The sequence below is a fragment of the Branchiostoma lanceolatum genome, chromosome 1 (genome assembly GCF_035083965.1).
Source record: "Branchiostoma lanceolatum isolate klBraLanc5 chromosome 1, klBraLanc5.hap2, whole genome shotgun sequence".
NCBI classification, from domain to species: domain Eukaryota; kingdom Metazoa; phylum Chordata; class Leptocardii; order Amphioxiformes; family Branchiostomatidae; genus Branchiostoma; species Branchiostoma lanceolatum.
The window spans coordinates 15017546-15033249 of record NC_089722.1 but is presented as its reverse complement, the minus strand read 5'-3'; the positions used below and the strand labels follow the sequence as shown (position 1 = coordinate 15033249).

At 38.9% G+C, this 15704-nt stretch overlaps 1 protein-coding gene across 3 annotated transcripts in view; it reads left to right on the top strand.

Moving 5' to 3' along the window:
• LOC136436813 (kin of IRRE-like protein 1) overlaps positions 1-15704 on the top strand; it is a 53893-nt gene that overhangs the window by 19242 nt on the left and 18947 nt on the right. Inside the window, exons 1-2 of one of the 3 annotated variants that reach the window (XM_066431158.1) lie at positions 2372-2486; positions 12848-13012. In XM_066431158.1, coding sequence (XP_066287255.1) covers positions 12949-13012 — 64 coding nt within the window. In that variant the 5' untranslated portion in view covers positions 2372-2486; positions 12848-12948. Of the gene's footprint in view, positions 1-2371; positions 2487-12498; positions 12741-12847; positions 13013-15704 lie in introns of those variants that run through there. The other 2 variants (XM_066431175.1, XM_066431167.1) reach the window with 2 other exon arrangements.

Here is a 15704-nt window from a genome sequence, read left to right as displayed (position 1 = left end):
GTGCTGGCTGAATGCTTACCAATATTGCAAATATACGTCAACGTTCCCCAGCTACGGCGAGATCTCTCCATTTTTCAGAAGTACGAGCGGTGATCAATAAGTCCTCGGCCTCACCCAGAAAAAAGTTCACATCTCAAAAGTAGCCAAAACTAAGAACGTATGCACTGATAAAAGACTCATTCTCTCCGGAGAGATATGTTACACTCCCTCTTACAAGAGCCCAGAGATCTCTGTGTGCCCAGCTGAGAGCGGGCATATTACCTTTGTCTATTGAAACAGGAAGATTTAATGCCATTCCTGAGGATGATAGAATTTGTCTACTGTGTAATCCACATGAAATTGAAAATGAGGTCCATTTCCTATTTTATTGCCCTTTTTACGACAGTTTACGCCAAACACTGTTCAACAAAATGTACAACAAGAGACCTGATATAATTTGGGAAAGAGATGAAACAAAACTTAACTGGTTATTCACGGAGGGGGTATTTGAAATTGCTTCATACATTCAAAAGGCTTGGAGGGAACGTAAGCACTACATCTGCTCATAACAAGACAACAACAACAACAACAACAACAACAACAACAAAAAACTTCAATGGAATGATTTGATCCTATTTTGCATCTAGTTTTGGCTTTGTCTGGTTTTGTCTCTACCCTGTCATATACTGTTTTGACTGTTATATACTGAGTTGATATACGTGTGTTACCTTCAACAACTTTTAACTTGAATTTAATTTATGTTCATTTACGACTTGCTTTCTTGAATTGAATCATTGTACCAGGTGTGTCCCTTTTTGTGTTTCCACTTTATTATGCTCATATTATTTTGTTACTCAGCACTGCTATTATTATGACTTATTTCTGATTATCATTATTTACTACTGTACCTCCTACATTCCTCAAGTTTATGTATTCTTATGTATGGTGTCTTATAAGCCCGTATGGGCTGGGCGACTTTTGTCGCAGGACACGGAAATAAACATTCATTCATTCATTTTGGGGCATAATTATGTAGTATGACATCTTTTAGTAATATCCACCAAACTTCAAATTATTGTGGTCAATACTTTTTAGTCGACGACCATTTGAAAACTAGAAGTAAGTGACGAGAAAAACAAGGGTGCACTGTGATCAGAGCTGTGTGGGTCGAGTTCCTCATGGCTTGAATCGGCATAAAATCTTCGAAGACACTGTCAAAATGTTTTATGAAGATTCCCTTCTTATTTCAACTAAAAAGAAGTGGGTATCCGACTTTCAGCAGAGCAAGTTGGCACACCTCAGGTCGCAGCTCAATTACCCATGCCTTTATCCTTCTAACTTAACGTTACTGCACTGTGGGTGTCGTCTGCAAAGCGATGATCACAATGATTTGAATTTTAAGTAGACTTTCATAAAATACTTTATACTTTAAAAATATTTAAAAAAATTGAGTTTTGCACCTTATTTTTGGGTGAGGCACACAACACCTTATTGATCAACCTCGTATGTGACCTTCCTTTTTTTTTGAGGTTCATCTTGTATTGCCGCCTTGAAGTTGTCGGTAGTCACAAGTGAGACATAATTTCAGCCGTCACTACTGACGCATGAGGCGACAGTCTGTGATGACTTTGTTTATATGTGAACCGTTAGTAAAGGGCATAACCGTGAAGGTCACAAAAGCCAGCAGTACGCGGACTCGCTTCTGGTCTAGACCGAGACCGGTGACTGCCAGACTACAACGATTTGAATGCATGGCGCTGCCGGGACTGGCGAACCGAAATAGAACAATTGTACGGGGATCAGCATATGTTTGCATGTGCGGCGGCGCCTGTGATTTATCTAAGTCTCATTCAATCTGCTTGGGTGACTGGGTGGCGAGACGGGTTTGGCTTCTGCTTTAGCTCTAATGCATGTGACCTATACAACGGATTTTTTTGTTGTTTTATTTCTCGTAAAGGTTCGTTCCTTTTTGTATACAGCAAATTTGGATATTTTCAAAGTTGTACTGTTACACTAGATATTTAGTCAACTGTTATTTTTTCTATGCATTTCTAAGGTTCATACATAGTGTCATATCCCGTCGAGATGATATGTATAATTTAGTTTGCTCTTGCCACTGTCTGATACTGGCTTCAATGTCGCTGAAACTTTTATCACATCATCCTTTGTGCCGATTGGGGTTCTCCAGATGGATGTGCAAGATAACATCGGAATGTTCCATGAGTGCAATGTCAGATTAATCAATGTCAGAGAAATCTGGGAGGTCTCTAAGTTACAGCTACGTTGATGTATCTAATGCATATGCAACTGCCTTTCGTTGCTCTAATATGGATTGTGATTGTTAACGATATCGTATGTTGTCGAGACGCGTTTCTGTCTTTGTATCAAGAGGAATGGACTCTTCCAACTTACCACATGCAAAACTCCCGTGGTCGCGTCAGTCATGCGCTCAACACTGGATGAGTAACAAGGCTCGCTTGTCGTCTGCATCTCCGTGCTTCGTTAAGGTACGTACACGCATTGTCTTTAATCAATATCAGGCTAGTACACTTCTAAGGGCTTTTTACTGGATTGACCACACATAACAGGTGATTTCACAAAGCAATGGTGCTTGATGAGCATTAAGATTTTAATCAGCTATTGCTACATGTATGGTCGTTCTAAAAAAACTTGCAAAATAAGGAAAATATGTTGTTATATCGGATAAAAAGTTGCACTTCACAGTATCATCGAATTATTCTTAAAGACTCTTAGACCTACAATTTTGTCGGTGTTATGATGTATTAAAAGTTAATGTGATACATTTAGCTTGTAACAATATTTATTGCATAGTGACCTAATGGTGTTGTATTTTATTTACGAGCAGTTTCATTGCCAACAATATTAACTTTGAGATCGTCCCCAGGCCTTTTAACGCTGTAAGACAAGTATCATTAAGTACTTAATTTGATTTGAAAAGTATCGTTTACCGCGGGCCCTACGACTCTATAACACGTAACGTTACTTTTATTGGGAGATTGGAGATCATGTATTTCAGTGTATGTCGTGTGAAGGTTCTTCTGTATCGGTCCCATGAGTGCAGTTAGTCTTCGTTGAATGCGGCAGACATGGAGCCAGCTGCGCTATGATTTTAGACTTCAGTGCGCCGCCATGTGGAGAAACTTGTGGCACATATATACGATAAAGGCTATCGCTCCCCAGGGTTTACGAAGCGTCATTAAACTTTAATGCAGCACAGCGTCACAGTTGTAGGGGAACGGATGGTTTGGTTCCAAGCCACGACATCTCTTCCAGAGTAGCGCTCTGGCGCTGCTAATCTTTCACTGCAGCTATTCGTCTCTGTCAAGCATCAATTCCAACTGTACTTTTCTGTTTTGAAAAGGCTCCACGGCGTGCCTATACACTGCCATACAGAATATCGGTTACGGTTGCCCTCTTGGCAATTGGATCAATGTCAGTTATAGTTTGGGTGACGTCTTTTTGGACTGCGTATGAACGATACGATCTCTCCGTTTTACGCAATGTACCTGGGTGTTTGTTTCTCTCGGGCTTCCGTACGTTTACTTGACTAGCTTTCAAAGTGCAGGTTTAATCGTCGTGTCAGGGACATGTTTTGATCACCATTACCAAGGTAAGAGACTATGACATACGGTCCCTACTCTATTTCATCGGCCGCCATATGCCGTAGTCCTGATAAAATCCATGCGGGGACTTCATTCGGTGCCTTCCGCATAACTCGTAATGAATGGAAATTGATGTTTCGACAAGTTCAACGGTAAAGCGTAATGAATTTTCATTTGGCTAGAGAAAGACTGCCAGAAGTTTCGGTTTGTTGCAATCCATACAGAATATAAGGTAACAATTAGATTAGCCATTCATTTGACGTTGGTCTAACGTTATATTGCCGAACGGAGGCTATTACTGTAACCGCATCAAAGGTGTATTTCTTGCCTGAATAAAAGTACTATATATAGTGAGAGAAACTTATACATTAGCCACTGTTTGTACTTTTGATGTGCTACTTTTGTGTGCTCTACTATAATTGTATTTGTAAAGCAATGCCATGTCAACACCATGACATCATTGTATTGGACGGCTGTGGGCTGTAAAAGAGCAAAGTTTTTATCTCATTTAGCAATAGCTGAATGATAACCCTTTTATATCTCATAGAGGTGTCGATATTTATCAACTTGAACAAGTTTTGTTGAATATGAAAGTAATTTGGATAAAAAAACAAGATTTTCCTCATCAATGGCCATATTCGAAGAGGCTTATTTACCTAGGCCAAATATTAGATTTGCGCCTTTGTCAAAAGATTCGGTCTCATCAAGTGATTTTGAATGTACTGGTTTGACTTTAATTTACCACATTTTACATGCATGCCATCTATTCCTAGCATCAATTTTGATATCTCGTTTGTTATAGCCTACCATAGATTTTGTTTTGCTTTTACTGCTGTAGGAAATATTTCATCGATTCCATGTGACATTGGGTCTTGGAATCCTATTAGCTTTTCTAATGTACAAACGGTACGCAGTAAGACTATCCAGTGCAGTGAGTAAAATACCAATGGCATGTAACACGTTGGTTTTCAGGCCTTGAAAATAGTCCCCGGAGACCAATAGTGTGCATGGAATTCTCTCTTCGTGAATCGGTTAATATGCCGACGGTGGAAATAGCACTTCCACCTGAATGGGGTCTAGCCAGGCCATCGCATCTGAATGAGATTGACCAGGTCACTGTACAGGTGGTGAAGACGCAAATGGAGCTGTCCAGGGAAAACCTCTCCTTAGTTACTTGTCTCTGCGGGAGTGAAATGAGGAGTTCAGGTAGTGGACCTAATGTCCCAGTAAATAAGGATCCTGGTTAAAGTTTCATAAGACTCCCCTAGCGTGTGTGCGCAGTCTGGACGTCATTGGGAAAAGCCTAGACTGTCGTCAAAGGAGCCATATTCTTTTAGTCGTGGTAGGGGTCGCCAATTTATTCAGTTTCTCCTTCTAAACTCTGGCTGTTTTTGCAGCACCCAGCGGTCCCTTCGGCGCCGTGGGTTGGTGAAGAATCAAAGGCATCCTACTCACAATTGAGAGCAAAATAAAATGAACTCTAAAAGATGAAACTTTGAAAAACTTAACTTCAGCGTGACTTAAAACCAAAACGTCTTTAAACGTCTTCAATTTAAAAGTTGGTCACAAACTGTACCTTGAGGAAAACCCATGGTATGTCAATTAAATGACCAGCAATCTTTTTCACCAATGTTGGCAATGCTTTGTTTGACCAGTGTGATATGTAACGTTAAAAAAAGGTTTATAGTCTAAAGCAGACGTCACAGAGATACCCTAGTTAGCTGTTCGTCTACCTAGTGATATGTCCTTCAAGCTTAAGCTTTTACGGCCCTTGTGATAAGTATAATTGATGTCCATGATGATGTACGGTACTAAGGTAGACACCCTGGCTCCCGATTGATTTAGGTGCTCAACGGATTAACATGAAGTTGCTATCTTTGCTTTCGATCCTAAACAGTAATGAAAAAAACCATACGGTGGACTATGATAACATGAATATCATCATCTCTAGCCTATGCACACAAAGATGAATTTTCCATTAGAAACGTTATCCTGAATTTGATACACCACATAATGTTGTAAATCATTGAGTCATCACTATATTCCCGTCAGTTTCAAAACAATCATGGTATCTTTCTCTTCTTATCGCCGAGTTCCCAATAAAACAACTGCTCCCACGCTGTGAAGCTATATCTGTGTGTTTAATCTGCGGACTTTTACCTTGGATGACACTGACTGTAAGTAATAAAAATCATCTTAAGCTGTCTTTAGAAATACGTCTGACTCTTGCATGATGGAGGTAGTACCCAGGTGGCAAACCGTCACATGCGTCGTTTGCTACAAGGTCTGTCTTTCACTAGACGCAGGCTTTAAAGCTCATAGGATTACCATTCAATCTGAGGCAGCTCCCTGCTTGATGGAAGATCAATGAGAAGATTCCATGTCGCACTTAAAACGACCCATTTCTTGATTGATGTTCACAAAGAATCAAGGGAGATAAGGAAGTGTACTAAGTTTTCGGATTAGGGGTAGAGGCACCCGCGGGAGTGGGTAGAAAATGGTCCAACCTTTCTGTAGATTACAGTCTAGGCCTAATGGTAGGGCTATGTTTAATCTTTGTCGTGTGAATGACCTAGTTGAGCAAGTATGTACATGATTGAGTATAGTTTACGTTGCGAAGAATGGGAAATAGTATTGTGTCTTTTTACTATGGCACCAACAGAAACATAAAAACGTGTTAACTCGAACTTTATCTTTTTTTAGAAAATAGCAAATGTCATACTATTTCACTTTGCACTCGAAAATTAACGCATACTGTATTTCAGAAGGAACTCATTATTCATGTTTCCTAGGAAATTATGATGAGACTCAACACGAATAGAAAATGATCGGATCGAGTTCATTCTCCTCAGGCTGGCCGTATCATCAATCTTTAAATAATTGATGACACTAGTGTTGCTTGAAATGACAGCGACAACATACATACAGAACAAATACCGAAGTAATTAAGCCCTAGAGATTGATAATTGTGAATTAAATCAATCCTTACTGCAAAGCAATTAAAGTGCAGCACCTAATTTTTATAAACGCCCTATATGTAGTCTTCTGAGCCTCATTAATGACAATGCACATTTCTCTCAAACGATTTAACTGTATGTTGTCGCGAAAACATATTAGACTCCCGTGCCATTGTGTTAAGGGTAAATTTGGCGAAAACAATAACAAATATATCTACCACGTTACTAAAGTGTACCTATATTAACATAGTCCATTCCATACGCCGAATATCTCATTAATCAACTATGCTGTAAGGATGTTGAGATTACACAGAGAGTCTAATCAAAAAGTTAATTGATAAACCGATCACTTAGTTTTGACTTGTACAGTATGTAACCTTTTCCATAAGCGTTATGAACATTATATTACAACGTAGATTATCATGTCCTATGGGATGCATCTTTCTAGTCGCATGTCAGTCGATTGCCAAAGGCACATATGTTGAAGAGCGACTTACGACTAACATGCACACTATATAGTGATCAAACTGGCAGTTTCAATGGATCGTTTACATTAGAATTGTTAAATTAAGTTTTCTATGACATTGCCTCCGGCAAACTTACCTAGTTTATACCACTGCCGTTTAACATAAGCCATAAATATTAATCCTACGTCTCTAAACTTTGTGAGCTGAGTGTTTTTTCTATGTATGTGGATATTTACACAATATAGTGATCAAATTTGCAGTTTCAATGGATTATTCATATTAGAATTATGTTAAATACAGTTTTCTATTACAACGCCTCCAGCAAACTTACCTAGTTTATATGCCATTTCCGTTTAATATCAGCAGCAATTATTACTCCTACGTCTCTAAACTTTGTGAGCTAAGTTTTATATATCTGTGGATATTTTAGTTTCTTGTCTTGAAGCAGTAATTTTCAATTCAAAGTTAGTCCATTCCAAGTCACCGTTAGGGTTGTTATTGTCATGATTTAGAATCATTTTTAATTTGTTGCAATCATATGTGTAAGAGATTTTATACTTTTTGACAATTTGTGTGGATACCTTTAGTTTCTACAGAAAAGTTGTCTTGCAACAGTAATTTCAAATTTGAAAATCATTTTGATATCTATATCTGCAGCAAATATAATTTTACGTGTCGAAATGCTGTGAACTGAGTGTCATCTTTATTACTGTATATCTTTTATTTCATACAGAAATGTTCTGTCTTGCAGCAGTAATTTCAAATTTTAAAAGTTAGTTGCTCGTGTACAATCATTTCAATATTTATATCAGTAGCGCATATTATTCCTATGTGTCTAAACTTTGTGAGTTGAGTGCCGTCTATTTGTGGACATCAGAGGTTCTACAGAAAAGTTCTGTCTTGTAGCAGTGATATTGAATCTGAAAAGTTAGTTGCTCGTATACGAGTTATTGGTGTGATTCCTTCCAGATGGTAAATTGAGGGCCGTTGATTAAGACATGCTGCTGGTCTTACTCTTACAAGCAGTAATCTACTATGCACTGTTAGTCAGCTGTACCCTGATCAGTTACCATGCTGCAGGCTGAAACTGCAACAAATCATGGTCTATGTAATTACCAGGGTTCGTGAGGGCGAATATGAAATAGAGTCATCAACCACTCGTCTGAGGGCTGTTGCCACGACCTCTTTGTGCTGTTGTAGCGCTACAAAATTAAAACCTGTGTCTTGATATTTGTCATGCTCATCAGGTCTCTGCAATTTTGACAGGTTTTATGAGGATTTCATTGCTTTACGTATCTGAAAAAATGTTCTTTGCTAGATGTATCAAGAGGTCTATATAACCTATCTGCTTAGAGTCAGGCCCTATAGGTCCAGGGTAATGTATGACTAACAGTCACCTTGGTATCTTTTCTCCGTATGTCGACTTGATTTTATCATTTTGATATGAGATTGTATTTCAGACCATGATCTTCGTTGGGTTAGTTATATCTTTCTCTTTGCAGTAAAACATTGGCATATCGATCTAGAGAAGAAAGATCACACTGTCAAGCATCTAACTTTCAACTAGCCAAATACTTAATTTGTCGACAGAACTTTGAATTAAAAATGATTAGATTATTGTGATGAATCAATTGAAAGAACAGGCAGATCCAGTCATGAACACCTAATATGCTTCCATACGGCAATGATCTGAATGGTTACCAGCTGTGTCGCGATGGCAAATTTGTCAAACATGACGAATGGCCGAGTTGTGTGTTCATTAAGCACTCGATGTCAACCAATTTCCCGCAAATTTGTCTTCAAATGCAATTACCAGACGCTTTGAAGCAACCCTAGATAGTTTGATATGTATAAGCCTCATCAATCTGCTCATCAAAAAAACTTAAAGAGTTATTGGGGCTAAGTTTGAATTGCATCAAGCTGTGAACTGATTCATTTTATAGCGTTGAGAAGTACAACTCATGACGAGCACATACGGTAACTTTGTATCCTTTCTATTTTTTTGACAGAGGTGTTTGTCATTTCATATACCTTTTAGTACATGGAAGAGAGTGTTACAGTTGCCTTAATATGTCAAGGTACTGCCTTTATATGGGAAAATTGTCAATCCTAAGAATCATTCTTTTCAAAAGCCTATTCAAACGCTGCGTAACCGTATATAATGTGTGGCAAATTTCAATGTCATGTCGAAATTGATTTGATGATGGCAGTCATCTAACATGTAGGAAGAAAATAGAGCTACAAGTGACAAAATATGATTTACATCTCTCTATACGTCAGCGGGAAATAAAATTACCGTGAAATATTTCCCATGGTGTACTGATATACAATATTGCATCACGTCTGACATTTCGAACATAGTTAAGTTTTGCCTTTAAGAAGGTGGGATAAAATAAGACGCTGAATACTCACAAGCAGAATGAAGGCGTCTTTTCTATTCCTCAATAAATGATGGCACCATTTTCGTCTGTAGCTTACTCAAACTTACACACATGGCCATAGGCAAGGGCATGTCCTTGAGGTTTAGAGAACTAATCGAGTACCTCATCGTTGTCATAGGCCTGTTCATTAATCTTGTGTGACTTTGTCCTAACTGAACCTTTGGCATTTTGAATATTACATGTAAATAACGTTTTGACAGGTAGATAAGGTTCATGTGAGGTAACTTGATCGGGTAAATTATGATTAAGGAATTTGACATTCTTTTACAATCATGCAAGCTAATCCCGAGTTAATACCAGAGACATTTATGGTAATTTCAAAATACCATTTCCTTATATTTTACGATAGGATGATAAAATGATTGTTATGCAATTCGGTTCTTATTTCGAAAGAAGACCTTATCAACAGACTTACTCATAAATGCATGGAAATCAAATATATTTCTCATACCATATAAGAAGTATTGGTTATCATCCGGTTGAACCTACCCTTCGGCGTAACTTACCAGCTTCGTATGCTGCGGCTTATAGCTTTTCACCTCAAATGACTTGTTATCCCACATCCTGACAGTCCGATTTTTCTTAAAGCCATCTTATAGACAGGACCCTGATGTATTTGATGGCTATTCCATTTTACATGGTTGAAGGAAAGAACATCTCATCGAAAATTAACGGCGGGTTGATAACCATGAAGCTTTCTAGTGTATCTATCAACTGTTCTAAGAAAGACAAATTAAGTAAAAACAGGTCAAATACCTTGTCAGCGCTATAATTTTCCCTAAGCCACGAATTCTACCAACTTTTCTAAGACAAGATTATTGTTTATTTATTTATTTTTTTGTTTATTGTAACGGCCTCCTGTGAGGTAAATATCTATAGCTCACCGTACGTGGTGTTACTTTATTAGTGTTATAATACCTAATTTATGTGTTTCTTGAAATCAATCTGTATGACAACGATAATGTGAAACATCTGTTTTACATCCCTTCCCTCAAGTACAATATATTATCGTCTTTATGACAATTTTGCATTATTGATTACCAATACCCCAGTAACGTAATAAAATTTAGAAAATATAAAGTGCACCATTTCATCAATTTTATCTAGAAGCTACAAATCCCCCTGGTGGTTTATTATCCTGCGTTTTCCTCATTTACCATTCATAGTTTGTCGGGCAATTGTCACTAATACTCCCATTCCGCTAGGACCTTAAATCTAGCAAAGCTCTCAACGAATTCCAAAGATAAATAGAACATTTCTACGCTTTGTGTGTTTTTTCGTCTTTTCAGCCATAATTTAATATCATGCGTGATATTCAATTTATGAAATCAAGGATAAGGCTAATCCGATTTAGGTCGCAGTGAGAGCGCAGCGAGAGCGCAGCGAGAGCGCAGCGCGATCGCCGTCTAGTGGAATGGGGGGGCCTTTATTAGATACAAGACACAGAATAGCTGTTCGTAGTATGTTAAGTACCACTGTGACAGTTGACTTTTCATAAACCGTTTGCAGTCGCAATAAGTGTAGCGATGTTATTACGAAAGCTAGGCGTATGTTACAACACAATAAAGTATGTTATCAATCATAAGACGTGTGGTTCAGAGTCAGTCCCTGTGCGTTTTGCATTCAGTTGCTCCCGGGCAAAGGTGTTGCATGATTGCATGTTATTGATTAAGGTAGGACATGTTATTCCACGTGCTGGGCATGGGTTATACTGTGGAATCATAGCCACCCTTAGCCTTGCCTCGCAAATGAGCCCTCATACCACTAACGTTAAAGTCAAGGCGACGAGGAGTTGAACTTTCAAAATATGTGACAAGCCTGTTCGATTTAAATGCCTTTATATCCCTTTTCTACTAGAGGCTGCGAAATCACCGAAATCGCTGCGACCGCTAGGCGACCAAATATTTGATGAACAATTTCATAGACAAAGTAGGAACCTTTTTAATCAAGTTTTGCGTGGTTTGTAGTCTTATACTGCAAACTTTTACATTGTGGATCAAAGTCCAGCCAAGAAACGAAAAGTTAGACAAATGTAATTTTGCCAACCACAAGCCACTCAGAGATCGAAATCTATCAAGAAAAGGCTAGAAAATCGTCTATCTCTTCTGCAAATCTTGACATAAATGTGTCTCGCTAAAGGTACAGCCATTGACGTCAGACTAGGATTTTAAAACCATCATCACAACGGTAACTTATCTCTGCTAGACAATACATGGAATGGGTTCGAGTCATAAAATGCTACCACAAGCAAACTTAAAGTACAGGTCTACATTTCCTTTCAGCCATTATGCACCAAGCCCAACTTGCTACGCTACATCCTTACGTCCATGACTAATAAAAAGTGACAGGGGATTAACAGGAAATAAACTGATCATACAACTACAGAAGCTTTTTGTATTATTTACGCTACAACAATTGGTCACATTGAGCCACCTTCCATTCCACTAATCCAGCTTGTTGAATCACTTCATATCTTAGGACCTTCTGTTGGTATTCAAAGTTTCAGCGTCATAAATTGAAACTCTTTGCAATGAATATATATGAAGAAAACGTACAGTAAATACGTTCCTGTTTCGTAAGTCTTCAAAAGATAAAAAGAAAAAGGTTACACCGGAAATAGAATTGTGCAACCTGCACTTCACCGATAAGGTAATCTACAATCCACGGTGCGGCTCCTATTCTTGGCTCTTAGTGTATTTTTTAAAGTTTGTTAATTAAGATTTTCTGCATGTAACTGCAAGCGAATTCTTTATTTAATTGAAGCGGCAATCTTTTGCAACGCTAGTAAAAAGTTATTGTGCCGGTACATGATAAGCTGTGTTCCTTTCAAGAGCCCTGCCTCGAGGGTGCGTTCTCACCCCATTGGTTCCATCGGTCTTTTTATCGCATGATTGAAAACACGCCGTAATGACTTGTCGCCGAATTACCACGGGCAGAATTTTCATTTCTCCCCCAGCTTCCATGGGATATCCTCGGTGGAATACTAAATGATACCAATCATTTAATGTGAGCCGCCAATATTGGACCTCATTAGGGGGTACGCAGTGTGGGTTACGGTACAACACCTCTTCGCAGACCGGCAGCCCTGGATCTAGTACCAGACAGCAAGGGCAATGGGAGGAAAGGGAAGCCTCTCTGTGTGGAGATTTAGCACTCGTATGTCCGTCCCCCAAGTCTCAATGACCTTGACGCCCTGTGCGGTACGGAGTTGAGTTGCTGTCAGCTTCCTCGGAATACGAGCTATTTCTATCCACTAGTTTAGATGTCCATCAGGTAATATCAAGAGCAGACCGCATGCCTAACCAAAGTTGACTTCAATCGATTTTTTTGTGAAAGGACAAATCAGAAATGATGGGCCTTACCTATCCCTTTTCTTGCAGGATCATTGACGTGCAATGTTGAGGAATTACACCTCTCGGCAGTAGCGGACAGGGAGACAGCGGTGTAACGCAGCTCTGGGAACCGGAGGACAGATAGGAAGATGGCTGAACCGACCGTTGTTGTCTATACGACCATCGCGGGGATACTAAGTATCACCCTAGCTGGTGGGTTACCTTCATCATTTTATACATTCAAATCAATCTATGCGTTTGTTCCTTGAGTGTAAGATTAATTTGTATTGTAGACATATATCTAGTAGGTTATAATCAATGGGTGCTCAAAATCACCTTAACACCATGTACCATTGATGTGATGTTGACTATTGTTCCTCATTATCATTAGTTCCTAAAATACAAAATTGGTCTGCCCAAAAATGACTATGAATTGATCTTTATTACTAACATGGCCTTCGGCATAAATGTCGCTAAAGGCCCTTTATTCCCTATCTATTACATTTTAGGTACTGAATATGGTTTTGTCACAAAAATTGGGTTCTGACGTGTTTTTGAGGACCCTCAGATTCACTGCTACACCCTAAGAAGAGTCCCTCGTGCAATGGATGATAGAATTACACTTTATACCTTAATGGGATACGACGGTCTATGAGTCGGTCATGTTCTTTGATAGTCACCGTGATTGTGATCTTGAAACATTATACAGTTGGGTGACCCTCGGTAGTCCTATACTTCACGTCTGCTCAGCGTAGCGTCTTTATATCTCAGAAAAACAAAACAATGTATTCAAATCTGCTGAAATGTCATTTAGACACTAGGCTTCCCTTGGCACTGACAGGGGTTATTTTACAACCATCTTGCTCCATTAGACTGAGAGCAAAAGTGTCCGATGGGTGATATTTTTAACACACATGTTTTCCTGGTTCGTTCACACGCTTAAGGGAGTTGGCCTCTGGCGTTTGCGAGCCTTCCAGGTATATAATGCTGTGCCAGAAGCTTCTCTGGTGATTTAAACTAATGATGCAACCGCAATCTACAGGATTAATAGAACGATAAAAGGGTAGCTGCGCCGTGTTAAATGAGGATCTTTGTTTATACTTCAATTTCGTGGTTAGCTATATCTGGCTAAGTCATGCACGGTGGTAATTGGCCATTTTCCGGATCGTTTCCTCGGCGCGAATATCTGAGTTGGTGTTAATGGCATCACGGCGGCAACTGATTACAGAACTAAAAGAAGAAAAAAAACGAAATATTTCAAATGTTGTTTTCTTCTCTTCCATTATCCACATGACTATGATGAAAAATAGAGGATGATGAATCGAAATCGATAGAATTTTCCATTGATCATCAGATTTGGTTTCCTATCTGACGAGTTCTATCCTTTTATATATGGCAGCACAGGGGTTTAAAGACAAATGTCTCTAAGCATTTTCAATGGTACTCAGAATCAATGGAATCGAAAGCAGCAATCTCTTATATATAAATTACATGTAATCCTCTTACCGTGATGTTGAGATTGTTGGTAATTTTAGGCACAATTTTCAAAAGTCAAAAGTTTCAGCCGATCGAACATCTATACTAAGTACGTTGATGAAGGTTAGACATCCAGGTAGTAAGATACGCAAAAAATAGTTAATCAAGCAACAGGATAACATTTTGAAAATTTTATCCAGTTGCTTGAGTAATTTTTTTTGGTGTATCTATATTAAGGCTTATTCAATAAAAACAGAGAGCCTGCATTATATCTTAAAACTGAGTCATAAGAACTATGATTTGAAATAATCCACAAGGCATCTTGGTACTATTGACTCCGCGCCAAGACCCACATTTCATGTCCGAACGGCGGGCCTACCGAGTGGTCGGAAAGCTCCTACATTAAACGTGATTATAGATGTACCCTCTGTCCTACACAAGAGCCATTTGGCTGTTATTTCTGTCGGTATTCAAAGAGCATCTCTCGTAAATGGCTATTGACTAGGAAAGAATGGTGATTTTAGGGTCTGCTGGTCTCGCTGCAGGACTAAATATGTTTAGTAGCGCTCATGCCGCCGGCTGCTTTGAGTTCGTCACAAAATCCATTTATTACAAATGAAATGATAGATTGTTCTGTCAGGGAATGATACAGTCTGCCGCCCATTGAGCTTGGACTCCATTACACATGACAGCAATAGTTAGATAGCCACATGACTGCGTGCGCGTACGCGTGCGCATTCATCAACAAACCTCGTGTTTCATCCAATGATATATGGTCCTATACAAAGAGGTGTTAATACACATGTCTACAACTCACTGCCTTTATCACGGCATATCCGTCTTCCGTTGCAAAAATGATGGTTTTAGTCTGTTAATTGCCAAGGGCGGAGTCTAAATGTGTTTGCCCCATATCTAGCATGCCTGTATATCCGTCTGTGCGCAGTCTGGCAACGATGATTTGTACGGTGTCAAGTGTATCACGTGCTCTTAGCGATCACTGCGCCGAATAACTGTTTCTGGACGATAAACCGAACAGAAAAGAGGTTTAATATACAATAGTTTGTGGTATCATGTTTGGCGACAGATGGACATGTTGGTATAGTTTGGTTGGATTGTTGCTTGATTAGTATTTTCAAATTTCCAACTAATCAAGGACAGAAATGTTGACAACATTTTAGTCGTTGGGAGACAGATGAAGTAAATATTCAAATACGGTAGAAAACAATTGTCAGTTGAAATGGCAAAAATGTTAGGAACTAAATCAAAATATTTTACCATACGGGTAATTAACCACACGTTCCCTTTTCTCGCGGAATCAGTGTATAAAATGTGTTGTTGCCTCTACATTCTAAATTTCTTTTTAAAAATGCAACAAATTGTTCTATATTTAGGGAGAGGCACGTGTTACCCCCCTGCCTATGTACGTTTG